This window comes from Mobula birostris, chromosome 21, assembly GCF_030028105.1.
Source record: "Mobula birostris isolate sMobBir1 chromosome 21, sMobBir1.hap1, whole genome shotgun sequence".
NCBI lineage: Eukaryota > Metazoa > Chordata > Chondrichthyes > Myliobatiformes > Myliobatidae > Mobula > Mobula birostris.
In genome coordinates this window covers 19,624,751-19,652,158 of record NC_092390.1, presented here as the reverse complement: position 1 = coordinate 19,652,158, position 27,408 = coordinate 19,624,751, and the positions used below count along the sequence as shown (strand labels likewise).

The 27,408-nt window shown below is 44.3% G+C and overlaps 1 protein-coding gene across 1 annotated transcript in view; it reads right to left on the bottom strand.

Moving 5' to 3' along the window:
• Nucleotides 1–12,179: 12,179 nt before the first annotated feature.
• Nucleotides 12,180–27,408, bottom strand: part of LOC140186002 (equilibrative nucleobase transporter 1-like) — a 77,938-nt gene continuing 62,709 nt past the window's right edge. Inside the window, exons 14-15 of the mRNA XM_072239827.1 lie at nucleotides 16,649–16,935; nucleotides 12,180–12,530 (exon numbers count right to left, since the gene is read on the bottom strand). Of these exons, the coding sequence (XP_072095928.1) occupies nucleotides 12,180–12,530; nucleotides 16,649–16,935 (638 nt within the window). The remainder of the gene's footprint in view (nucleotides 12,531–16,648; nucleotides 16,936–27,408) is intronic.

Genomic DNA, 27,408 nt, shown 5'->3' with positions numbered 1-27,408 from the left:
GCCACTCATCTGCCTGTCCTTTCTCACTTTCTCACTACATGCTGCATCTACTTGTATACCAACTGCCCCATCTCCACGCTCTCCCTCTGACTCCGTGAGATTCCACCCCCCCCACCCCACCCCGTCCCGGGAGCCCTGGTTCCCTCCAACGGCCCAGAGACGTGCAGGTCGCTGCGAATTGTTCGCCAGTGTGCGGGTGAGGGGCTGAACGACGGAGCTGAACGGGACAGCAGTAGTTCAGTATGTGCTCCAACTGCCAGCATGGGAAGGGCTGGACCTGTGTGTGTGTGTGTGTGTGTGTGTGTGTGTGTGTGTGTGTGTGTGTGTTGGGGCTGGTGAGGGCTGGTGTGGTGGGTTAAGAAACAGTCAACGTGAAATGGAAACGGATAAAGCCGGTAATGATCAGTAGGTCGGGTGACATTAATGGAGAGAGGGCAGTGGGTCGGGGTGGATCCCGAAAACCGACCCTTGTCCACCGCTGCCCTTACCACCCCATCACTGATACCCACTTTACTACGAATCTGTGAGTGACGGCGGCTTGTTCGGAGGGGTAGGCGACCCGGCGTCACTCCCAGGGTCTCACTGACTTCCTTCTCGGTTTGGAGCTTTTTCTTTGCAGATCTGCGGTTGAAGGTATGCGCACATGGAAACGGTAGAACGAAACTGTCAACGGCTCCCCGCCTCTGCCGGACTGAAGGTCTCACTCTCGTGCACACGTAGAGACCCCACTCTCGAAAATGGCACATCCTTTCTCACACGCACAATAGAACACAATTCCAGTCAGTAATCCCCCCCCCCAGCCTATCAGCCTCACTCTCTTCTCACTGCCCTCTATCTTCCCTCCCACCTCCTTCCCTTGACTCCCCTTCCTCTCCTGTCAGTTCCCACCACCCGAAGCCCTTTTTCACCTCCACCTTTCGCCTCCCAGTCGCCGTCACTGTTTCCACTTTTCCCCTTTCCTTGGTCTAAATATTTAAAATGCATCATGTCACAGAGATCTAAATTGAAAACCATTTGCTGTTCCTCAGCACATCTTCCTAACTGATCAAGATGTCTTGGTAATTCATTGTAAACAATTTCACGATCAACAAGAACCCCTAGTTTAGTATCGACAGCAACGCTGCTGTCCGTGCCATGCACATTCACGTTCAGATCCGTTACATTGATAATGAAAAACAGGGTGTTCGAGCATTAGTCCTGAGGCACCCGGCTAGACAAGTACCCCAGTCCGCAGGAAATCCGCGCGCAATCCAAATCATATAATCCGATGGTAACTCCTGAATCTCACTTAGTCCAATGCAATTCCCAAATCCTCTTTTAATTCCAATACATTTACACAAATCCCAATTTAATAGTACCATTCTCTAAATGTACAAAGGGCAATAATTTAATTTGCTGCCTATCCACCTATTAACAGTCCAATTTTCTAAAACCCCAAATAATTCCAACACAACTCCTCAAATCCTTATTCACTATCAATGTGCCTCCCCAGATTTCCACTTATTATCAACTCGATACTCCGAATAATCGTTTAACCATACTTCATTTAATAGCGATGTAACTTTCCGAATCCCCTCCTAATTTCGACACAATTACCAAAGCAGCATCAATCACAACGGAGCAAAAAACCGCGGAAGTAACTCAGCATGTCAAGCAGCTTCTGTGGAGCGGAATAAGCAGACGACCCTCAGGTCCCGTTATTAACGTCACGAAGGAGGGCCTCGGACCGAAAGGTCGGCTGTTTATTCTCTCCCATAGATCCTGCCTGACCTGCTGAGTTTCTTCAGCATTTGATTTGTGTTACTCCAGAATGACAGCACTTCCAGAATCTCTTCTCACTGAATCCAAATCCTCTGAATCCCCACTTTATCTTAATGCAATTCCCGAATCCCTGTCGAATGCCAGCAGGTCGGGAGGTTCAACCTCACTGATTGTGATCAGCTCCCGAGACACGGTAAGTATGGGAACCGGCTCTGAGGACAGAAACCTGCGTTGGATTTGAGAGATTACGTGTGCGGCTGCACCGACATCCGTTGGTGCGCGCGGCTCTGTGTGTTACTGCGTGAGTATGTCGGACGTGTTCGTGTGTGGCAGGTGACTGCACACATTTAGTTAGCATGTGTGTGAGTCTCTATATATGGGATATGTGTGCAAGTCTGGGTGTGCTCATTCCAGGTAATCTCAACCCTCTGTGTATAGAACTTACATCTCAGCTTTCTTAAATCTCTCCCCTCCTCTCTTGTATATCTGCTCTCTGGTTTTGGACTCCCCAGGTTTGCTGAAAAGTCTATGAATATCCGTCTTATTTATACCACTCATGATTTTATAAATTTGGAGGAGTTCAGTCCTCATTCTCCTACACTCGAAGGAATAAATGGCCAGCGTGACCAACCTGTTCTTATAACTCAGGTTCTCTAGTCCAGGTGTCACCATCAGAAATCTCTTCTGCACCCTCTCCAGCTCGACAAAGTCTTTCCTATAACAGGGTGACCAATACTGAACATGATATTCCAAGAGTGGACTCAACAATAACTTCTATGCTGTAACTACAACATAATGACCCTTCTCCTTAACCTAATGTCCTGTCTGATGTTCAGCAAGCTAAAAGCCGTTTTCACACTGTGTCTCCTTGCACAGCTGCTTTCAGTGTCTAAAACGTGTCACGTCATACTGATCAAAGTTGAAAATCATTTGCTATTCCTGAGTGAAATTTCTAGTGAAATGGGGGCAACAGAGCTTTGCTTCCAGATGAGCTCAATGCTTTCTATACTCACTTTGACCACCAGAACAGAGAGGAACCATCGCGCACCCTCTATGTCTCCTGATGATCTTTTGGTCTCAGTACGTGAAGATGACGTGCAGGCTGCCTTCAAGGGAGTGAATCCAAGGAAAGCACTTGGTCCAGATGGAGTACTTGGCCAAGTACTGAAGGCTTGTGCTGAACAACTGGCTGGTATGTTCATGGATATCTTCAACCTCTTGTTTCAGCAGCGTGTTGTACCCACCTGCTTCAAGCAGGCTTCAATCATACCAGTGCCCAAAAAGAACATGGTAACCTGGCTCAATGACTATTGCCAGTGGCACTTACATCCACAGTGATGAAATGTTTTGAGAGGCTGGTGTTGGAACATATCAGTTCCTGTCTGAATGATGACTTGGGACCACTCCAATTTGCCTATTGGAACAGATCCGCAGCAGATGCCATCTTACTGGTTCTTCACACAACCTTGGAACATCTGGACAGCAAAGATGCATACAAAATTTGTGGGCAGAACTGAAAAAGTGTGTGCGAGCAAGGAGGCCTACAAACCTGACTCAGTTACACCAGTTCTGTCTGGAAGAATGGAACAAAATTCCAGCAACTTACGGGTAGAAGCTTGTGGAAGGCTACCCAAAATGTTTGACCCAAGTTAAGCAACTTGAAGGCAATGCTACCAATTACTAACAACGTGTATGTAAACTTCTGACCCACTGGGAAAGTGATGAAAGAAATAAAAGCTGAAATAAATCATTCTCTCTACTATTATTCTGACATTTCACATTCTTAAAATAAAGTAGTGATCCTAACTGACCTAAGACAGGGAATGTTTTCTAGGATTAAATGTCAGGAATTGTGAAAAACTGAGTTTAAATGGATTTGGCTAAGGTGTATGTAAACTTCTGACTTCAACTGTATGTGGCCTTGGTTGTAGTGAGAACTAGGCCTCAAGCAGTGGGCTTGCCTGCTGCTGCAGTTCAGGAGAGGAGACACCGTAGGCGCTGTAACGTGGCGTTCATGCTCAGCTGGGGTATGGCCTCTCCTGTTGGTACTGCCCTCCGGTGTTTGATCAGTGGAATGAAAAGTTGGAGTGTGTGTGTGTGTGTTTGTGTATGTCTGTGAACTGCCAGGAACTGCACCATCAATTTGTAGGACTTGTCACTCAAGGACTTGGGCTATATATATATTTTTTTTTTTGCGTGACTGAGAGTGCTCGCTACCTTGAATGTACTGTGTATGTTTTGCATTTTGTCTGTATTCATGTACGGTTGAACGATAATTAAACTTGAATTTGACTTAATTTGATTTGAATTTGATCTCACGAGGAGGATTTACGATCTCCCCCATCTCTTTTGGCTCCACACATAGATTACCATTCTGATCTTCTAGAGGGCCAATTTTGTGTCTTGCAATCCTTTTGCCTTTAACATATCTGTTGAAGCCCTTGGGATTCTCCTTCACCTTGTCTGCTAGAGCAACCACATGCCTTCTTTTAGCCTTCTCTTAAGTGTTCTCTCGCATTCCTTTTACTCCATAAGTACCTCATTCATTCCTACCTGCCTATACCGGCTATGGACCTCCTTTGTTTTTGCTAAACCAGGGTCTCAATATCTCTTGAAAACCAAGGTTTCCTAAACCCGTTATCTTTATCTTTTATTTTGACAGGCACATGCAAGATTTGTACTCTCAAAATTTCACTCCTGAAGGCCTCCCACTTACCCAGCAGACCTTTGCCAGAAAACAGCCTGTCCCAACACACGCTTGCCATCAAAATTGGCCTTTCTCTAATTTAGAATCTCAGCCTGCGGACCAGACCTATATTTTTCCATATTTATTATGAAGCTAATGGCATTATGATCACTAGATGCAGAGAGTTCCCCTACACAAACTTCTGTCATCTGCCCTGCCTCATTCTCTAACAGGAGATCAAGTATTGCACACTCTCCCATTGGGACTTGTATATACTAATTAAGGAAATGTTCCTGAACGCATTTAACAAATTCTATCCCATCTAGTCCTTTTGCAGTATGGGAGTCTCAATCAATATGTGGAGAGTTAAAAAATCACCTACTATAATAACCTTATGTTTCTTGCAACAGTCTGCAATCTCTCTACAAATTTGTTCCTTCAAATCCCACGAACTGTTAGGTGGGCCACAGTATAGTCCCATTAATGTGGTCATAACTTCCTATTCTTAGTATCAGCCATAAAGCCTCACTAAAGGAGTTTTCTAGTCTGACCTGACTGAGCACTGTCATGGCATTTTCCCTGACTAGTAACACCACCCCTCCCTCTTTAATCCCCCCCCCACTCTGTCAAGTTCAAAAGAACAGAGCCCTGGAATATCGAACTGCCAGTCTTGCACCCTCTGCTACCAAGTCTCACTAATGGCTATGATATCATAATTCCATGTGTTGTCCCATGCCCTGAGCTCATCTGCCTTTTCTATAATACTTCTTACATTGAAATATACGCAGCACTGAACATTAGTCACGTCACGCTCAACCTTTTGATTCCTGACTTTGTCTGAGTTCGAAACAACATGTCTGCACAACCTCGCCACGATCTGTTCTGGCACTCTGCCTCCCATCCCCCTGCAACTCATCGTCAATGAACTAGAAAACTAGAACTGAAGATCTGCAGCTGTTGAATGTCATGGTTGAATTCATAGGCAATATTGATTGGGCGAGTGGAGTCAATACATACTCAAATCCAAAGTTTGGCAGCCTGAGGCTATGGTTGTGGACTGTCCACGCTTGGATTCTTTGCTGTCATTGAGCACTGAGTACACAGCTTGCTTACAGTGCTTTATCTTTATCTGAGAAGGCAGTTAGCCATCTAGCGTTGCACGACTCCCATACCTGCCGCTTTGCGCTCTGGGTCTTCAATCAGATACGATAACTTACACGGCTCTCTAAGTACAGTCTCTACCCATACATGTACTGTATCCTCTCTGTCCGTTCTTATGGTCCGTGTCCCATTTCTACCACTCAACGCAGCAATACAATTCAAGACCTCGTCTGATCCTGTCAAACTGCTACTTTGAGTCCGTGCTGAACTAGTTTCCCTACTTCCTTTCCTCTTATTATGATCCTGTGCCGAGGAAAGTGCGGTCTCTCCAAATGTATCACTCGCTACCTGGTGGGAATGGCAGTGGCCGATCTCATGGTCGTTATACCTGTCCCGCTGTTGAGGCTTGTAGTCTTCCTATATTTTCGATCTTCATTCCTTTATATGGCTCCTAGAAACCATAGAAACCATAGAAACTACAGCACAGAAACAGGCCTTTTGGCCCTTCTTGGCTGTGCCGAACCATTTTCTGCCTAGTCCCACTGACCTGCACACGCACCATATCCCTCCATACACCTCCCATCCATGTATCTGTCCAATTTATTCTTAAATGTTAAAAAAGAACCCGCATTTACCACCTCGTCTGGCAGCTCATTCCATACTCCCACCACTCTCTGTGTGAAGAAGCCTCCCCTAATGTTCCCTTTAAACTTTTCCCCCCTCACCCTTAACCCATGTCCTCTGGTTTTTTTCTCCCCTTGCCTCAGTGGAAAAAGCCTGCTTGCATTCACTCTATCTATACCCATCATAATTTTATATACCTCTATCAAATCTCCTCTCATTCTTCTACGCTCCAGGGAATAAAGTCCTAACCTATTCAACCTTTCTCTGTAACTGAGTTTCTCAAGTCCCGGCAACATCCTTGTAAACCTTCTCTGCACTCTTTCAACCTTATTTATATCCTTCCTGTAATTTGGTGGCCAAAACTGAACACAATACTCCAGATTCGGACTCCTGTTTGCAGTTCGTTCATTGCCTACTCTTAGCGAGCACCGCTGTCTCTGTCTGACTGACAGTCGCTTTCAGCTTTGAGCGATTCGTGGCCTTTAGTTGTAAGAAGCTCAAAAGAAAATATTGCACCGCGAGAACGGCGACTGTGGTTATTGGAGCAGTGTGTGTGCTGGCTTGTTTGGAGAGTGTCCCCTGTTATTTTATACACAAGCCCAGAGAAATATTAAATAATGTTTCTTATGGTTGTATGAGTAAGGTGAGCTTCCATTCGCTCCCTGCCTGGGGGGGGGGGCATTTGAGATGTTTCATCGCATTTTAATGCCTTGTCTCCCGTTCCTTCTCATTTTACTGTTTAATGCTCTGACGGTCAGACAGATTTTAGCAGCCAATAGGGTCCGCAGTGGGCTCCGGAGCCGCTGTAATGGAAGGATCCGGAGAACAGCAAGAAATCCATCGTTTTACTCTTTAGTATAACGAGCAGTTTCAGATTGTTGTGGTCAACACTCTTGGTATTTGATATCTACGGAAGAGCTGCAAACATTCTCCATTTCTGGGACACGAGTCCCCTTTATGTCTCCAATTTCACAGCATCGATGCTGCAGATCCTCAGTTCCTGCACCAACACCTGTATTTACGCCGTAACGCAGGGTAAATTCAGAGCGGAGCTGAAGAAGGCGTTGACATACCCGCTGGTACTGATCATAAAGATCGTTAAATCATAAAGGTAACAGATGTATCTTGCCGAGGCATTGTCACCGTCATTCTCCACTTGGTGAAATGTGTAGGCATAGTTTACAACTGAGCACTCGGAGATACCCATGTATTCAGATTCAGAAGCGATCTATTTCAACTTCGTTCTGTCCTCCCCAGACTGGGGTGGCCCCTCATTTCATCCCCTCAAAAATGCGAGGCTCGCTTTATCTGTAATTCACGCAGACGGACGCTCTTTTGAGAACGGGAACAGCCAGCGCCTGTTCAGTCAGGACCCGCTCCTCTTCTCCCTCGTATCTGACGCTTCTCAGTCTTTTTGATCCAGATTTCTACACACGATGCTCTATATGTTTTCATCTTCCACTATAAACTCACTCGCTTCTACACCTGCTCGATTAGTATGCTGGACACGAACATGGCGAGGTCAAAAGCTTCTTTTATTTCAACGCCGTGTCCATCCCCATCCCAGTCACTATCCGTTTCGTGGCGTCCACTTACGTTTTCGTCTGTGCATATCTCCGGTCAGGTCCGGTCCCGTTCTCTTTCTCTCTGTCTTTTACTCTCTCTCTCTTTCTCTCTCTCTCTCACTCACACTCACACACCCACCCCTGCTCTGCTTCTCTCCGAATTTTGTGATTTTGTGTCTCCAGCACTTTCGGAGTAAGTGCCGTCGTTGTCCGTGCAATTTCCCGATTTCTGCTCCACCTGATAAGAGCTTCCCGAAGGAAGAGTTGGGAGCAGAGAACGGAGGGTGCTATAGAAGTCATGGGATTACGTGAACATAGCAGGTATTATTTCAAGCAAGAAGTGGTCATCCGTTCTTGATGAAATTTGCAAGAAGAAATTGCGGGCAACTGTTTATATAAACAGGCTGCTGGTTCATAGCAAGGTAAAGGTTTCTCAAAAGATATGGTTTGTAAAGTTATTCAGGTAATGGTCGTGTAAAATGTGAATCAACATTCCAATAATGATGTCTTGCTTGCCGTTCTGAATGCATTTCACAGAACCTGGCTGAGTTGTGCAAAATCGATTTTAATACCATCTGTTTGTCCCCGGATCCCTTGTTATACCCCGGAAAATGATTTCAAGGACTAGAGGTCTGAAGTTCATCACCCCTTTTCCTGGCCCTCTCCAAGTCGAAGAATCATGCCCAATTCCCACATGTCGATGCCCCCTGAAAACAAATTAACTTTTGTAATGGGGTTTGTATGAAAGCGATCAAAACGGGTATCACGAGTCCAGTGGCACAGACAAGGGAGACTGCGGAACATATACTCTGGTTTTAAGTATTTTTCCTTCCATTGTCATTTATTGTGTTGGCGCGTGGCGCGTCGGTCTAGTGATCTGAAGGTCGCTAGTTCGAGCCTCAGCTGAGGCAGCGTGTTGTGTCCTTGAGCAAGGCACTTAACCACACATTGCTCTGCGACGACACTGGTGCCAAGCTGTATGGGTCCTAGTGCCCTTCCCTTGGACAACATCGGTGGCGTGGAGAGCGGAGACTTGCAGCATGGGCAACTGCCGGTCCTCCATACAACCTTGCCCAGGCCTGTGCCCTGGAAACCTTCCAAGGCGCAAATCCATGGTCTCACGAGACTAACGGATGCCTATCACAGGTATTGTCATTTATTTAATATGAGAAATGGCACGAAAGGACTTAGAACACAGAACGAAGTGTCAGGCACAGCCGCACATAACAGAACTCAGGAAGGAGGGAGAACGGAGCAGATGAAGAGCATAAGACCATAAGAAGCAGGAGCAGAATTAGGCCATTTGACCCATCGAGTCTGCTCCGCCATTCCATCATGGCCGATCAGATTTTCCTCTCCAGCCCAGTCTCCTGCCTTCTCTCCGTATCCCTTAATGCCCTGACCAATCAAGAATCTATCATCCTCTGCCTGAAATATGCATAAAGACTTGGCCTCCAGACCTGCCCAAGGCAAATAATTCCACAGATTCACCACTCTCTGGCTCAAGATATTCCTCCTCATCTCTGTTCTAAAAGTACGCCCCTCTACTCTGAGGCTGTGCCCTCTGGTCTTACACTCTCCCTGCACTGGAATCATCCCCTCCACATCCACTCTATTAAGGTCTTTCAACATTCGATAGGTTTCAATGAAGTCACTCCTAATTTTTCTGAATTCTAGTGAATACAGGCGCTGAGCCATCAAACGCTCTTCATATGACAAGCCATTCAATCCTGGAATTATATATAACATATATAACAACCACAGCACGGAAACAAGCCATCTCAGCCCTTCCTGTCCGTGCCGAACTCTTACCCTCACCTACTCCTACCGACCTGCACTCAGCCCATAATCCTCCATTCCTTTCCTGTCCATATATCTTTCCAATTTAACTTTAAATGACAACATCGAACCTGCCTCAACCACTTCTGCTGGAAGCTCGTTCCACACAGCCACCACTCTCTGAGTAAAGAAGTTCCCCCTCATGTTACCCCTAAACTTTTGCCCTTTAACTCTCAACTCATGTCCTCTTGTTTGAATCTTCCCCACTCTCAATGGAAAAAGCCTATCCACGTCAACTCTATCAATCCCCCTCATAATTTTAAATACCTCTATCAAGTCCCCCCTCAACCTTCTATGCTCCAAAGAATAAAGAACTAACTTGGTCAACCTTTCTCTGTAACTTAGGAGATGAAATCCAGGCAAAATTTTAGTAAATCTCCTCTGTACTTTCTCAATTTTATTGACATCTTTCCTATAATTCGGTGACCAGAACTGTACACAATACTCCAAATTTGGCCTTAGCGATACCTTATACAATTTCAACATTACATCCCAACTCCTATACTCAGTGCTCTGATTTATAAAGGCCAGCAAACCAAAAGCTTTCTTCACCACCCTATCCACATGAGATTCCACCATTATTCCCAGATCCCTCTGTTCTACTGCATTCTTCAATGCCCTACTATATTCGTTAATCTCCTTTAAACCCTCTCCATTTTCAGCATATCCTTTCTAATATAAGGGGTCCAAAACAGCTAACAATACTCCAAGACGGAAGAGTTAGAAATTATTTTGAGTTTCGGAGAATATACCGTGAGGGCCTCCAGGAAAACTCCTGCTTGTACTGGTGAATAAAAGCCATTTTATCAGTCAGCCTCTGTGTCTCTCCAGTATGTCAGTTTACAGTGATAATAAATTGGGTCGGAGATCCAAAATTATGGAGACCGATGTTACAAATGGTGCTTCTTTTGTAAGACCACGGGACAACGGAAGATCTCTGAACAAGGACAGCCACGGCGCTTTCACTTGCCAGATATTTCGCGCGTCCTGTTAACCACCAGATTCTTGTCTTTCCCTAAAAGCGATAGAGCCTTTTACCCTCACACAGCCCTATTTTCTACAACTCTCTGAGGCTTAAAACACACACAGAGGCTGGTTTTCTTCAACCCCGAGGGCGTGGTAACTGTCCACGTCCGATAGGTGAAGGTTACATTTGCTGAAAATTAGAACATTGTAAAGTTTTTGACAAGAACAGGCCATTCGGCCGAACAAAGCTTGCCAAATTCATCTAGTGTGCTGAAATAACTATCGAGTTTAGATTTGAAAGTCTCAACGTGTTTAACTTGCTTTGTCTTTATGTAAAACCTAACAGGTGTATTTGAAAATACACTGAATACTTTTGGAATTCGATATATGCTTGCTTAAAGCCCGGAGGTGTTTGAGCAATTAATGGCTGCTATAAAATTTAAAACAAGAAAATATCCTTTCAACGATTTTGGCACTCACAAGGATCCCACCGAAAACAAATTCGATAGTTGAAAGCAAAGAAATGCAGACACTGGAATTCTGCATGGAAGTCGTGGGAAAGCTGAATGCTCGAGGCGGCGTCTGTGGACACACTGGGTACAATTCGCGTCAGCTTGGTCGACTACTAGAACGGCCACGCGCACTACACCGATATTCTTCTGTCGATTTTGAGATTGTTCTTTCCCATTGATCGTCTGATACGCAAATTACACATAGTGATATGAAATGCCCGATGTGCTTTCCGGCAGGTCATTCTTCATCTTGCTGTAATTAATGTTCGGTCCAGTTGATGTCGCCACACTCCAACAGATCGGAGTTACACAATACTCAATGGTCATTCACCCGGGATCAGAGTAAATTAAGAATCGACGCGAGAAATACTTATTGAGCTTCAGAATAGATTCATATACTTTGAGACAGCTAATAATGAATCGAATCTTTATTATAAATAATCTTTTCGATGATACATAACCGTGTCCTCAATTAGGCCATATTCCGGACATTGCGTGAACGCATTAAGAGGTTGACACTTGAAAGAGAAGTCGGTGCCTCTTGGTCACACGGTAGTTTCATGATTTCGGCAGCCAGTCTTGTTGGATGTCTGGTGAATGGTAATACCCACGTTTCTATGTTCGGGGACTCAGCGACGTTCATGAAATTGAATTCTCTTGCCGGAGTTCACCATTGCTTGCGTCATATTTGTCTTGAGTATGTGATTAGCCAATGGTTCAATAGTTCCATTTAATATCAGAGAATGTATACGATATACATCCTGCAATTCTTACCCTTCACAGACATCCACGAAAACAGAAGAGTGCCCCAAAGAATGAATGACAGTTAAAACGTTAGAACCCCGAAGCGCCTCCAGCTCCCCCTCCCACGCACAAGCAGCAGTGAAGCAACGACCCTCCCCACCCCTACTCTCTTCCGCAAAAAAAAAGCATCAGCACCCTTTACCCTCCAAGCAAGTAATATCAAAGCCCCCAGTAAGACCATGATCTGCAGTACCACAAAAACTGATCATTCACCTGACAACTTGACATGGCACAGGCTCTCTCTCTCTCTTCCTTCAATAAAGGGAAAGAGGTGTCCCCCTTCACAGCGAAAGGGGAGACATAACAAAACAACTCGCCGATTTACGGTGTTAAAAGCCTGTCGCGCCGCTTTTCTCCGATTTCTGTGACCCGAGATTCGGGGAAGGGGGAGAAAGAAAACCATTTGCCGAGTACACAGCCTCTGACAGCTGATTCGTTGTTCCCGATGTTCCGTTCTCTCCCCGGCGCCTTAGTCGCCGTCACCGTCTTAGAATCAACCCGTCCATAGGCCGCGAAACCTCGGAACCCCGAAGGCTCGCTCGTCTTTAGGCCGCATCCTTGGGATATCGAACAGCGTCGGCTGTAAGACCCAGAGAGGAGGGTCCCACACCGCAAAGAACTGAAGTCTGAGCTCAACTCCAGGTCAGTGTCTTCAACAGAACCCCATCCACCCTGAAAGGGAAAAGGAGAGGCATCGAAGGTAGAAAATAATCTGTTTTTGTAGATGAACTCGAAAGAGTCGCAGTTTAGCGCCATCGTGACTCTGTCCCCGCCTACGTCATGCCATGTATGAATGTTCTCTGTCTTGCTACATGCAGCCGTGAGCAGCTCCTTGTTTGGGAAGCTGAAAATGTATTGGATATGATGATATGATTAGCAATTATCCCCACTTCTCTCCTTATGCTGTGAGCAAGTTCATTGGTGAGGTATCCGAAGATTGTTCGAACATGGCGGCCACTCTGAGAAATGCTGGCAGTGACGTCATGGGGAAAGCGTGGATGACTGCTGACAAGAGCAAGTTACCTGTTGTACTCGATTAAATCTAACTTCCACAAGCATTTCTCTTATAACTCTCACTAACTTTTCAGTTTTACGAAGCGTTAAAGTTGAAAGTTAATTAAATTAGTGATAATAAACCAGATTCTGATTCTGTCCTCCCACACATTATGTTCTTCTCTCCCGTTCACACACGCACACACAGACACAGACAGACAGACAGACAGACAGACAGACAGACACACACACACACACACACACACACACACACACACACACACACACTCACGTACACACAAACACGGGGATTATTACAACAACAGGAGAAAAACACCAAACGAAACGAGTCCAGATAAGCAACATGAATGCGCCTTTAAAGTGAAGACGACTATAGCACTCGTAGGTCCGCCCCTGCATGGAAACCATGTAGCGACCGACACATTGGAGGGACCACATACTCTCTTTGCCAGAATCACCAGCACCAGGAAGATAACCGGGAGAAAAAGTGAAAGAGGATTATTCCACAGCCTTCGAGAGGTCACTGGCATCTGGTGATACCGGAGATATATATCAGTGATATATCAGTGGCAAAATTACACAGAGTAATAAAGAACATAAGACCATAAAATGTAAAGGCAGAATTAGGCCATTTCGACTCATTGAATTTGCGCCGGCATTTCACGGCTGATCCATTTACTATCTCAACATCATTCTCCTGCCTTCTCCCTGTAACCTTTCACACCATGATTATACTCAAGAACCTATGAACCTCTGCCTTAAATATACACAGTGACTTGGCCTTCACAAATGCCCGTGACAACGAGTTGCATTGATTCACAACCTGTGGTTATTGAACTTCCTCCTCATCTCCTTTCTAAATGGACGTCTGTCTTTGCTGAGGCTGTGCTAATTCTCCTAATATACGTCTCCAAGTCATTCTGCAGATCTCTTGCTCTCAGCAGTACTTGCCCCCTCCCCCACCATCTAGCTTCATATTCTTCATATTGCCCGCACACTTCAAACGCAAATCACCAATTCCGTCATCCGTCATTGACGTGCTACGTGAAAAGGCGGTCCCAACACTGACCCCTGTGGAACACCACCTGTCACCGGCAGCTAATCAGAAAAGGCTTCAATTATTCCACTCTTTGCCTCCTGAAAGTCCGACAATCTTCTATCCATGGTACTATCTTTCCTGTAATCCTGTAGGCTCTTATCTAGTCAAATAGCCTTATGTGCTGGACCTAGTCAAAGACCTTCTTAATGTCCAAGTACACAACACCCACCGATTCTCCTTTGTCTATCCCTCTTGTCATTTCCTCAAATATTTCCAACAGTTTTGTCAGGCATGGTTTTCCTTGAAGGAAACCATGCTGACTTTGGTCTGTTTTATCATGTGCCTCCTAAGACCTCATCTTTAGCACGGCTGGTCTCCACAGTAGCGTAGCGATTAGCACGACAGTGTTACAGATCAGGGTGTTCCGGATTTTGGAGTTCAATCCAGCACCGTTCTGTAAAGAGTCTCTGTGCATCCTCCCCGTGGAACGCGCGCGTTTTCTCTGGGAACTCCGGTTTCCTCCCACTGTCCAAAGATGTACTAGGTAGGTGAATTAGTTATTGTAAACTGTCCCGTGATTAGGTTTGGTTTAAGGTTAATCGGATTTGCCGTGGGTTGCTAGGGAGGTGTGGCTCGAAAGGGCCAGATGGGTCTTCTCCTCTCTGGGTCGCCAGATAAAGAAACACAATTGACTCCGACGCCTTCCCAAACACCGAGGCGAGGCTAACTTGTCTATAAGTTCTCTTCTTCTGCCACCCTCATTTCTTGAAGAGTGGCGTGACTTTTGCAATTTTTCAGTCGCCCGGAACCATGCCAGGGACTCTTGAAAGATCATTACCAATGCCACCACAGTCTCCCCAGCCTCCTCTTCCAGAACCTAGGTTGTAGTCCATTTTGTCCTAGTGACCCACCAACCTTCAGACCATTCATCTTCCCGAGCATCTTCTCCCTAGTAATAGCAATTGCATTCACTCCCCCCCCCCCCCCCGCAGCCACTCTCAAGCTTCCTGCATACGCGAATGTTTTCCGCAGTGAAGGCGGGTGTAAAGTACTTATATGGCTCTTCCGCCATTTCATTGTCCCCCATTACTAACTCTCCAGCGTAATTTTCCGGTAGTCCAAAATCTACCCTCGTCGTAGTTCACTCTTCGTGTATCTGAAAAAAAAAACTGTTGGTACTCCCCTTTGATATTGTTTGCTAGTTTATTTAACCTTTTCCCTTCTTATGATTTTATTGTCTTCTGCTAGTCTTTAAAAACTTCCTAATCCTCTAACTTCCCACAAATTCTTGCTCGACTATATGCGTTTTCTTTTGCTTTTATGTTCTTTTGACTGTCCTTCTCAGACACGATTGCGTCATCCTGACTCTTGACTCAGACTTGAAACGTGTCTTTCCTGCGCCTTCTGAATTGCCCCCAGAAAGTCCAACCATTGCTATTCTGCCGCCATCCCCGCATGTATCCCCTTCCAATCAATTTTGCCGAGCTCCTCTCTCATGCTTCTATAATTTCCTTTACTCCACTGTAATACTGATACTTCTTTAGCTGCACCTTTTCAATTTGCAGGGCAAATGATCATATTATGATCATTGACTCCTAAGGGTTCCTTTACCTTAAGTTCCCTAATCAAACCCGTTCCATTACACAGAACCCAATCTAGGGTAGCCTTTCCCATAGTGAGCTCAACCACAAGCTGTTCTAAAATGTCATTTCTTAGGCATTATACAAAGTCTACCTCAACCAGCCTGATTTTTCCAATTTTCCTGCATGTTGAAATCCCCTATGACAACCGTAATATTGCCCTTTTGACATACCTTTTCCATTTCCAGTTGTAATTTGTAGCAGACATGCTTACTACTGTTCAGAGGCCTGTATATAAATTCCATCAGGGTCTTTTACTCTACCCAGAAATATTCTACATCTTCCAGAACGAGGGGTCACTGTTTGAGGATAAAGGCGCAGCCTTTTAGGATCGAGGTTAGGGAAAACTTCTTCACACAGAGAGTGGTGAATCTGTGGAATTCTCTGCCACAGGAAACAGTTGAGGCCAGTTCATTGGCTATATTTAAGAGGGAGTTAGATATGGCCCTTGTGGCTAAAGGGATCGGGGGTATGGAGGGAAGGCTGGTACAGGGCATGATCAGCCATGATCATACTGAATGGCGGTGCAGGCTCGAAGGGCCGAATGGCCTACTCCTGCGCCTATTTTCTATGTTTCTATGTTTCTATGTTCCCATGTCACTCTTGTAAGAATTTGATTTCATTTTTTTCCAACAGTGCCACCCCACCACCTCTACCTAAGTGCTCGTCGTTTCGGTACAACGTGTGTCCTTGGATGTTAAACTCTCAACTATGATCTTCATTCAGTCACGGCTCAGTGATGCCCACACATAGTGCCCTGTGGGGGCGTGGCTTATTTGCCAGTCTAAAGCCGCTTCTGCCGTGTCGATTGTTGACTCGTGCATTTGAAACCTGCGGCCGCTCTTGCCATTGGTTTCGAGCACCTCGGTGTATAAAAAATAGCGCGTGCGAGAGGTTTGCTCTTTCTCTCTTCTTGGTCTCTCAAGCGTGCCCCACAGAACCATCGGGAAGGTGTGCTCCGAGCGCAATTTTAACTAAGTGTCTATTGAATATTCAACTCTGTAGTTTATGTGACCTGGGGCAACTTAAATGTTTGGTCGTGGTTTAATACACGATTAATATACTTATTCGTAGTCAGTGTTTTCTGTCTCACTCACCAAATACGTGAATCCGCTTCCAAAGTGAGATGCGAACAGGTCTTCGCTGATTTGGGGTACAAATTGCATTTCACTTGAAGGTTCTTTAAAAGCGAGCACTCCGGTATGAGCGATGCCGAGTTTGGCAATCTTGCTAAGTGGAAGTGGGTGAAGCAGAGCCAGAGGACCAGAGGCCGTGGCAGGACAAATCACTGCACGGGATGTATCATCGCCAGGTATCAGTTGGCTGACATAAGAAAGTCCTACCAATGGCGGGCTGAGGGACAACACAGAGACGCTGCTCGTGGCTGCACAAGAACGGGAGTTGAGCACAAGAGTAATAGAAGTGGGGGGTCTATCAGACAGGACTCAAGATGCAGACGTTCCATGGAATCTGCTGAAACTATCCAGCACACAGTAGCAGGGTGCAAGATGCAGGCGGGGACAGCATACACTGAATGGCACAACCAAGTTGCAGAAAATCTGTACAGGAACGTCGGTGCCGAATATGGACTGGACACTCCCAAGTCCAAATTGGAAACACCCGCGAAGGTAGTGGAGAGTGTTAGAGCTAAACTTCTACGGGACTCCCAAATACAGAATGATAAGTTGATACTGGCCAACTAACCAGGCATAGCAATACTGTACAAGGAAGAGAAGAAAACAATATTAATAGATGTGGCCATCCGAAATGACGGTAACATCAGGAAGAAAGAATATGAGAAGCTGGAGAAACACCAAGGCTTGAAGGAGTAGATAGATAGGATGTGGAAGGTTAAAATCAGAGTAATCCCGGTGGTGCGAGGAGCACTTGGAGCTGTGAGACCTGGACTGGGAAAGTGGCTCCAACAAATCCCGGAAACAACATCTGAGATCTCGGTCCAGAGAGCGCACTACCAGGAACAGCAAAGATACTGCGCCGAACCCTCAGGCTCCTTGGCCTCTGGTGGAGGACCCGAGATGGAGGGAAAATACACATACCTCCCTCCCCAAAGAGGTGAGAAAATAATATATATAGCTGCAACATAACTTCCTTACTCTTATGTTGAACACCTCTACCAATGAAGGCAAGCATGCCATGACTCATTTTCTAACCATTTTGAGTGCAATGTGGACTTGGATACCAAGATCACTCAGTACCTTAATGTCATTAAATGGCCTACAATTCACGGCATACTTTCTCTAATTTGACCTAGCAAAGCAGAAAACCTCACATTTACCCGTATTAAACTCTGTGTTTCACTTCGCTGCCAATTCTGTATAGACCGATAAATACACAGTACTGTGCGCGTATTTCCATAACTAGGTCGCCCAAGACTTTTGCACTTTATTGTACTTGTCAACGTGGAGCGGAGAACCTGTTTGTAAATCTAGTGGGAACAAAGGACCCTGGCGAAGGTGCTGTGCCACTGGAGGGATATGAGAAAGAATGTCATGGGCGGGGTGGCATGGTGCAGTAACGCCCAGCCCTGGGACACCCGGAAAGTACTAGGCATACTAGCTATATATATGTGCCTAAGACGCTTGTACAGTACTCCACAACTGCTCAAGTGTCATGTGCATAGCCCGTTCACACTTTTATAGAGACTTTTAACATACCTTGCCTGTAAAAAGTATTCAGCCAACCCCCTGGACTTTTTCATGCTTTATTGTTTTACAACATTGAATCACAGTGGATTTAATTTGACTTTTTTCATAGTGATCAACAGAAAAAGACTTTCGTGACGAAGTGAAAACACATCTCCACAAAGTGGTCTAAATTAATTACAAATATAAAACACAAACTAATTTATTGCATAAGATTTCACCAACTTCAAGTCAGTATTTAGTAGACGCATCTTTGGCAGCAATTACAGCCTTGAGTCTGTGTGGATAGGCCTCCATCAGCTTTGCACGTTCGGACGCTGCAATTTTTCCTCATTCTGCTTTACAAAACCGCTCAAGCTATGTCGGATTGAACAGTTCTTTCAAGTTCAGCCACAAATTTTCAATTGGATTGAGGTCTGGACTCTGACTTGGCCACTCCAGGATATTAACTTTGTTGTTTTAAGCCATTCCTGTGTAGCTCTGGATTTATGCTTGAGGTCATTGTCTTGCTGGAAAACTAATCTCCCAAGTCGCAGTTCCCTTGCAGACTGCATCAGGTTTTCTTCCAGGATTTCCCTGAAATTTGCTGCATTCATTTTACCCTCTACCTTCCCAAGTCTTCCCGAACCTGCTGCAGTGAAGCATCCCCACAGTATGATACGCAAAACCACATCTGTTTACAGGACACATCCTTGAGCGTCTTCCTGCTGTGAACAAGTGGTCTGTGTCCAATAGACAATATTGTTTCTTTACATAGCTGCCCGTTTAAATTCAAAGCTGATTACTGATCTACCTCGTTATGTCTTTGCTCCTTATTGTGTCCCTGAACTGCACTTTCGCTGTAAGTGCAAGAATGTATTCTGCATTATGCTGTCGGTTTCCGTTTTACTGCCTCAATGCCTTCATGTCATGAGGTGAGCTATCTGGAAAACATGCAAAGCATTTTTGTGCACTATACTTCTGTGTATCTGACAGTAATAAACACTTTTCCAATTGATTGCTTGCGGTTTAAATTTGGACAGGTCTTTTTTTTAATCAATGACTGATTATAGTTTGTGTTGGCGCCTGCTGTCCCTAACTCATGATTACAGAAGAATACGCTACTGGAGGAGATGAGTCACGCCGAAGTTTGCATCAGTTTTTGGTACTTTGTGTCTCCGATGTACTTTAGAGATAAAGATCGCAGTAGTTGTAATGTTGAATCAGGCCCGGCGGGTGAGACAGAAAAGCACAGACTTCGAATAGATATATTAATCATTTATTTACAAACAGTAAAAAATCGACCAAGCGTTCATGTTCCAAGTTACAGGCAATACAGAGCTTAATATACTTAGTTAAAAGTGCGCGCAGACATACCTTTCCAATCATTATTTGCATTATTGCTTAAAACAAGGGAAGAAGAGAGCAGACACGAGGAATTCTGCGGATACTGGAAATTCAAGCAAAACACATCAAAGTTGCTGGTGAACGCAGTAGGCCAGGCAGCATCTCTAGGAAGAGGTGCAGTCGACGTTTCGGGCCGAGGCCCTTCGTCAGGACTAACTGAAAGAAGAGCTAGTAAGAGATTTGAAAGTGGGAAGGGGAGGGGGAGATCCAAAATGATAGGAGAAGACAGGAGGGGGAGGGATGGAGCCAAGAGCCGGACAGTTGATTGGCAAAAGGGATATGAGAGGATCATGGGCAAACCCCTTCCGCGTGCTATTTTAATATACCCAGGATATTCGAAACTGGACACCGGGCAGTCATCCAATGGGAAAAGCAGCTGCCGTTTCAAATTTAACCAATCACAACGTAAGTGACTTTTGACAATCAGAAAAAAGTACGCCCCCACAGGACAGTAGTAGAGTGTTGTCTTGCACGTTTTTTTTTGAATCGTGGCGTTATTTCTCTGCAATGCAATTCTTTTCGAGCTACTTTCTGGGTCGGCTATCTTGTTTTATTTCCTGGAACCTTTGAAACTAGCCCCCCCCCCTCCTTCTGGGGTTGCTATGGTTCTCAAATGGCAATTTTTTTTGGTATGAGCCAGAGTTACAGAACGAGTTCGGAGTGCTTCATTGTTTTGTGGCGCCCTGATTGTTTCAGGCGTTTGATGTTGTGTTTTGTGGAGACATCTGGGTGACAGAACAGAGACTATAGATCGGTACAGCACAGGAAAAAGCACTTCAGTTCTCAAAATATGTGTCGACCAAGATGACAATTTGATGCAGATTTCAACCGCACATGCTATGAATGTTACTCTTTCTTTACCGGGACATTAATTTGTCAACCTAACTTCCTCCATCGCAATCTTAAATTCCGGTTATTTGTACATATGACACATCAACCGGTTACGCAGATGTATGTCCCGAGAGGAGGTCGAGTGTTGCCTCTCTCTAGAATAGGGGTTCCCAGCCTGGGATCCATGGCATAAAAAGTTTGGGAACCCCTGCTCTAGAAGGATCATATATATAGAATGTTTATTTCGACGGTAGAATTAGCCAATAACAGAACAGGTATCAAAGATCGATCCTATCGTATATCAAAAGAATCAGTAAACACGAAGTTTATTAAATACGTGTTGTGTAGTAAGTTAAACGGGAAAGTCGGTGCATGATATGCGATGTTTAAGCATTTAAGAACTCCTGTAACCATTTAAATAATTAAACAGTTATAGGCAAAGTTTTATGCTATTAATATTTTATTTAATATTTTACTTTGGTGCAACATGACAAAACACATTTCGTGACATATTTACAGTAGTGTGTGTAATTGTTGCCATCACAATGCAGCAGAGCTGCGATTGTGCAGTAGAAAGAAAATTCGTTGGACTGTTGCTTGGTTGCAGGTGACGGGAGATACTAGAGAATCTCAGTTGTTTACCCTGCAAGGTAACCTGTAAGATACACATCATTTTATGAGAGATACAGACAGGATTGATCGGAGAGAGTAAAACAAAACAAAAAAATCCCATAACAGGCATGTCAAACCAAGATGTCATAGATTTAAGTGTACGGGATTTCATGTAGATTTGGTCCCGAATCAATTTCATAAATTAAAAAAATCGACACAGCATGACTTCGAATCGCCAAAGTGCAAAACATACATTCCAATCTTCGTTCTCGCATTGACGTCAGGTTAAATAGTTCAAAGTTCCCGGCATTTTATCCCTATCCTGTCATCCATTATCTGAACTTTTCACTTTGAGGGAACTCTTCGAATTAAATAGAATTTCGGATCACTCGTCCAGACTTCATCAGCCTTGCATGTAGCTCCCTGACGCTATAGTTCCATCCCACTAGATATTAGTATGTTCATTTATTAATGTCACATGTACTTAGATACAATGAAACACTTGTTTTACCTACCGCTTATAAAGGTCAATTAATAACATTGATGTAGCTCAAGTTAAACAATAACAGAATGCAGGATAAATAAGTGTTATAGTATCAGGCAAAGTGCAATATGAGGTCACAAGAATTTAGACTGCGATGTCAAGAGTCTTATCGTATTTGGAATACACTCAAAGTTTTCTTCATAATGGGATGGAAACTCACGTTGAACCTGGTGGTAAATGCTTTCAGGCTCTTTAACTTTGGCCAGATGGGAATGGAAGAAGGGAGATTTTCCGGGGTGGGTGAGTATAAATTTCAGATTTATGGATCATTGGGATCTATTCCGGGGATGTTGCGACCTGTACAAAAGTCTTGGGTTACATTTGAAACCTATGGGGATTAGAATTCTTGTAGACAGGTTAGAGCTGTTCGGGAGGATTTAAACTCATTTGGCAGGGAGACGGGAACCGGAGTGATAAGGCTGAGGATGGGGCAGATGGTAGTGGCACTGCTAGCAGGACAGGCTGATGATAGGGTAAAATTGCAGTCAGCGGGACAAAGTCGAAAAGGGTGATAAATACAGGACTGAAGGTTTTATATTTGAATGCACGAAGTACGTGAAATAAAAAAGTAGAGATAAATCCGGATTGCATAAATATTAACTTGGTAGTGAGGAAGGCATGCAATATTAGCATCCATTTCCAGAACACTACAATACAGAATCAAGAATGCAATGCTGAGAATTTATAGTTCATTGGTCATCCCAGGCCCTCTCCATCTTCCCAAATTGAATCCCAGGAAACACAATACGTTCACAACGGTTGAGAGAACAACAGTTCTTTTCCGTAATCACCGAGGAATGCAGCTGTTGTTTTGAAAATCACCAGCTCTACACTAATGTGCATCGAAATCGCAGTGGTCGCCCCGCTTACTCTGGTTACCGCATCTCTACCATGTACCCACGATTGGAATGCGACTGACCTACACTATTCTCCTTTTTGTGCTAATCCCGCACTGAACCACTCCTCTGTGAATCAGATACACTCCAGTCCTGCTTATCGCGTTCAAAATGCCCTCAGCCCTTGTGAGTACTTCAAAAGGAAGTATACTCCATGTTTCTAGCGTTTCTCCTAAACGATACGAATCATTTTCTCCCCCACCGTCACTCTCTCACTATCCACTCGTCACTGGGTCCATTTAATTAAATGGCTTCCCCACATCTTCCAAACCACCAGTTCCTTTCCCGGCGTTTTACCCTGAAATGACAGAGAACTGCAATTAGAAGACAATAATACATTCCGCTTCTTAGGGCTTCATGGAATTTGTCTATTAAATTCGTAAACCGGCAAGTCACAAACGATTTATAGCCATTTATTAAGTTCTACTCTTTGTGTGAAAACAATGTCTCTCCGCTGTACTATCTGTCAAAAGATGCACATATAATTAATCTCTATCTACACCAGAAAGTTATGATTCACTCACGAATGTTAAATTCTGCCCTGTATCAAGGTAATCGGTCCCTCAATGTCAGCCCACCGTTAATTATCTTGAGCGGGATATTGGACGGAGTAGCGCATACTGGCCAAATAACAGTAACAATGAAGAGGAAAATGGAGCTCTGTGGTTGCCCCGACTGCATCGTACCATCTATGGGTACTCACCTAAGTGGCATTTATCTCACTTTACTCCTGACTTGTTGTTTCTTGAGAGTTAGGTAATCTAAAGACTGCTTTATTTTCTTCTTATTGGTTGATGTTATTTTTTAATTAAATGATAATTTCATCTCAGACTGTCAGCCCGTGTCCCGGGTGCAGTTATTCCATAACTTTTCTAAAATGCGCTTTTATTTCTTATTTTTGTTCGCAGCGAGACAGGAAAATTTGGTCCAGTGTGATCTACCAGCTCTTGCTCCATCCTTACTCCCCTCCTTCCTGTACTGGCTATCTGCCCGATGCCCTCAGTCTAGAGGGAATGGACTCAATACTTAGAACTGCATTTGACTCCATAGGTGCTGCCTACCCCCATTGAGTTCCTCCAGGCCTTGTGTTTCTTCAGATTCCGGTATCAACGGCCTCTTGCTTCTTCGTGTGACATACCTGTTCATTTCCCTTTTTACAAGCAACATAGTGACGGTACTGTGCAGAAAAAAAAACGGTCTCTCAAAAGTGTCACTCATTAAACATTTTGGACATTCTTGTTGTTAGCTTCGATCTGATATTGAGAGAGATACCCATTGCATATAGGTAAGAGTCTGATTATTAATCTATCTAATCTATTTCTTGGTGTTTTTACTTACAGTGTCCTGTCGTACGCTTCCCCGACTGCTGTGTCTGGTTCACTGTTGCTTTCATCTGTCGTTGATCTGAGGCCATTCGGTGGCAGACACGGAAAAATACAGATTGCACAAAAAGAGTGGTGTCTGTAGTTCTGATAAGAGTGACTGTGCTGAGCAGTTTAAAGAACATTTCGGGTATTCCCTGTTTATCGATGTGTATCATTGATATGACGACTGCTGGCTACGTTTAGAAAAGAAGTATGAAGTTCAGTGGTCATCTCTCTGGACAGTACTCGAGCTCCATCATTTCACCTTTACATCCGTGGTCCTTTTTCTCCTAGTTCTGATTCTCAACTCTGCGACCATCAGACATTTTTTTAATGGCGAGCGCAGACCGCAGGACATCACGGGGTCCCAGCAGTGGGTAATGTTCCAGAGTCCCCGAGATGGAAAGCCGCAGGAAGTAACTTATTTTTCCAGGAAATGTCACCGTTTTGTGGGCGCTATTTACCTTGTATACTGCCTTGTTCAGCTAATTATTTTAGCTGCTATCTGTGCTTGGCCAGCCATACCTCCTAGCAGTTCGCCAGAACTGGGATTCGTGCTGCGGCCCTTGAACCGCAGCACACACATGGCTTTACGCCGTGACCTAGAGTAAGCTCAGGGAGTAGCTGGAGAGGCTATTTCGAACCGTAACTTCACGGTTCACAATATAGCAATTCATCTCGAAATATTTTAGCCTAGTGTGTCACAATAAATCTTCAGAGATAATACACAATTAATGTTAACGAAATTTAAAAACTGTATAGTTTGACACAATATGAACTCAGCAAAGCAGTCAATCACATCGAGCACACACACACACACACACACACACACACACACGCACAATAAGCTTCTCCATAAAACTTGAAATTCTGCAGCCTGAAAAGATCGGGAAGAACAGGATTGTGACAAGATCTGCGTTTAAAACAATTGTCTCGACCTTTCCTCGATAACTTGTTCAAATACGCACTGCTGACGCAAGACAGAGACTGCTGGAGGAACTCAGCAGGCCAGGCAAAATCCCTTCAGCATTTTGTGTGTGTTGCTCGGATATCCAGCACCCGCAGATATTCTCTTGTTTCTGCTGACGCAAGATGTCACTTTTATTTAAATCTATCGCTGCTCCTCTTTTATTTTCAAAACCTGTAGTATTAACACGAACGGGGTCTTAGTTTACATTTAAGTTAAATTACTAACGAAAAAAACGAAGAACCAAGATATATTTATACTTCGAAAGATGGGATTAATTTGAGATAGCCAGCGTGGCTTTGTTAGTGCGAAATCCTGTTTTAACAGTTCGTCCACTTCAAGAGGGATCTGCGGGGTAGTTTTCCACACAAGGTGGTAGTCGAAATCTGGGAAGTTCTGCTCCCATTGGTGGTGGAGGTGGATGGGGTAGGAGGCAGGTTTAGGCAACCGTCTAAAGAAGCACTTTTATCGACAGGACAAAGAAGGGCACGCACTAAATGTGGATAAACGAGACAAGTCTAAATAGCTACAATGACTTCGAGGTTGCATGAGAACGCCACACACTAATGATTGTCCTCGTGTGATTACGCAGCACATGCAGTGAATGCGTAGCTCGTCCACCAGCCAATCACAAGCATATCAGCGTAAATGAAAGACAACAGCAACCCGTGACCACAGGTCAGCATACAATAATGCAGCTGTGCAGAGCAGCAAAACATTTTCCTTAACAACACACATCAAAGTTGCTGGTGAACGCAGCAGCTCTAGGAAGAGGTACAGTCGACGTTTCAGGCCGAGACCCTTCGTCACGACTAACTGAAGGAAGAGTTAGTAAGAGATTTGAAAGTGGGAGGGGGAGGGGCTTTCAAATCTCTTACTCACTCTTCCTTCAGTTAGTCGTGACGAAGGGTCTCGGCCTGAAACGTCGACTGTACCTCTTCCTACAGATGCTGCCTGGCCTGCTGCGTTCACCAGCAACTTTGATGTGTGTTGCTTGAATTTCCAGCATCTGCAGAATTCCTGTTGTAGACATTTTCCTTAAATAGGTAAACCGAAGATGATGGAAGTGCATAGTTAACGATGTGCGAGACTGATAATCCATCGTAAACAGTTACTAATCCCCAGAGTAAACTACCAAATCTTTTTTCCAGGGCGCAAAGGGTTGATAAATTAAAATAAAAGGGATTAAATTGAAAAAAATCACGTGTTGAGCTAGTACTTTATACAGAGAGTGCTGGGTGCCTGGAACGCGCGAAGACAGAGGAGTTTAAGGAGCTCTGATGTGGAAACATTCTTGTGCAAACGTGGAGGGGAATAGACTTTGAGCAGCCTAAAGGATTTGTTTTGTAAGACATTTAATTGTTAGTTTAATTAGTTCCAGGCGAAAGCGTGTTGCAAATTGTCTCTTCCTGACACCCGAAAGGAATTGTCCTCAATCAATACCCACTGGGGCTGTGCTCTCTGTGCACGCTTTCGAGAGTAAACTGCTCTAACGCGATGGATTGTGAGACCCGCAATAAACAGGAATTTAAAAGTTTTTTATTTTATGAATCCTGTCAATGAATGCTCCCAGCATTGCAGATTTCAATAATCTGTAGATTTTACTTTTAATAATTACGTGAAAAATCGCCTGGGTTTGATCTTTGGTGTCGTTTACCAGTTTTAATTTGAAAGCTGTGGTTCCGATCAGCAAGTAGGTTGTACCAGACTATTCAGTATCCATTTTCTCAATATCAATGCTCAGTTCGCGATATTCATCTCCAGTGATGCGGTAAGTCTAGAGGGCTGAGGTGTTCAGCGCTCCCGGCAAGCCTGTGGTGCTTTTCAGTGACCTCGCTGTAAACTGCTGGTAAGTTACTGCACAACATTTACTCAGATATGCTGTTATCCACCAGCAGTGGCACAGCAACGGAGCCCGAAAGGGCTGAATTTCTACTCTCCGATTCTAAGCCAGTCTGACCTGGCTTAGGATAAGTATAGTAGTCCTGATACTTTGATGCGTTTAATTAGTGATGCATCTACCATTCGATGTTTTGTGTCGTAATTCCATATCGCGTTTTTTTTCAGTTAATAATGTAGCTGAGGTCAAGCAATCTATTTATGTTCTTTATGCTAAGATAAAGTAATTTATATGATCATCAAGAATGCGCAAACATTTTCTCAAGGCTCACGGACAACTACAAAAGGAAGGTTCCTCGAGAACTTAGTCAATGAAGAGTGATTCTCAAGCTGCGTCTTCCGTGGGGTTCTCCCGCGACCATCCTGCAGATTTTGCAATAAAACGATGTGCTCAATTTATAAATGTTCCTGTCGATCAGTTTAAAAAGTATTTATGCAAAATATAAGCAAATAATGCTATGGATTTAAAATACATTAATCATCATTCATTAATACCACTTAAAGCATAGAGAAGATCGTTCATATCCAGTTTTTTTTTCATACCCCCACCACGCCCGCATGCGGCAGAAGGCGATCGATGCCACACGGCAAATAACTGAGTTAAACCTGAGTTTAACACGGTCGTTACTGATCTGCTCCCGAGTTCATTGTCTTACATAACCTGTTAAGAAATGCTGTGGCCGTGGAAAAGTTCA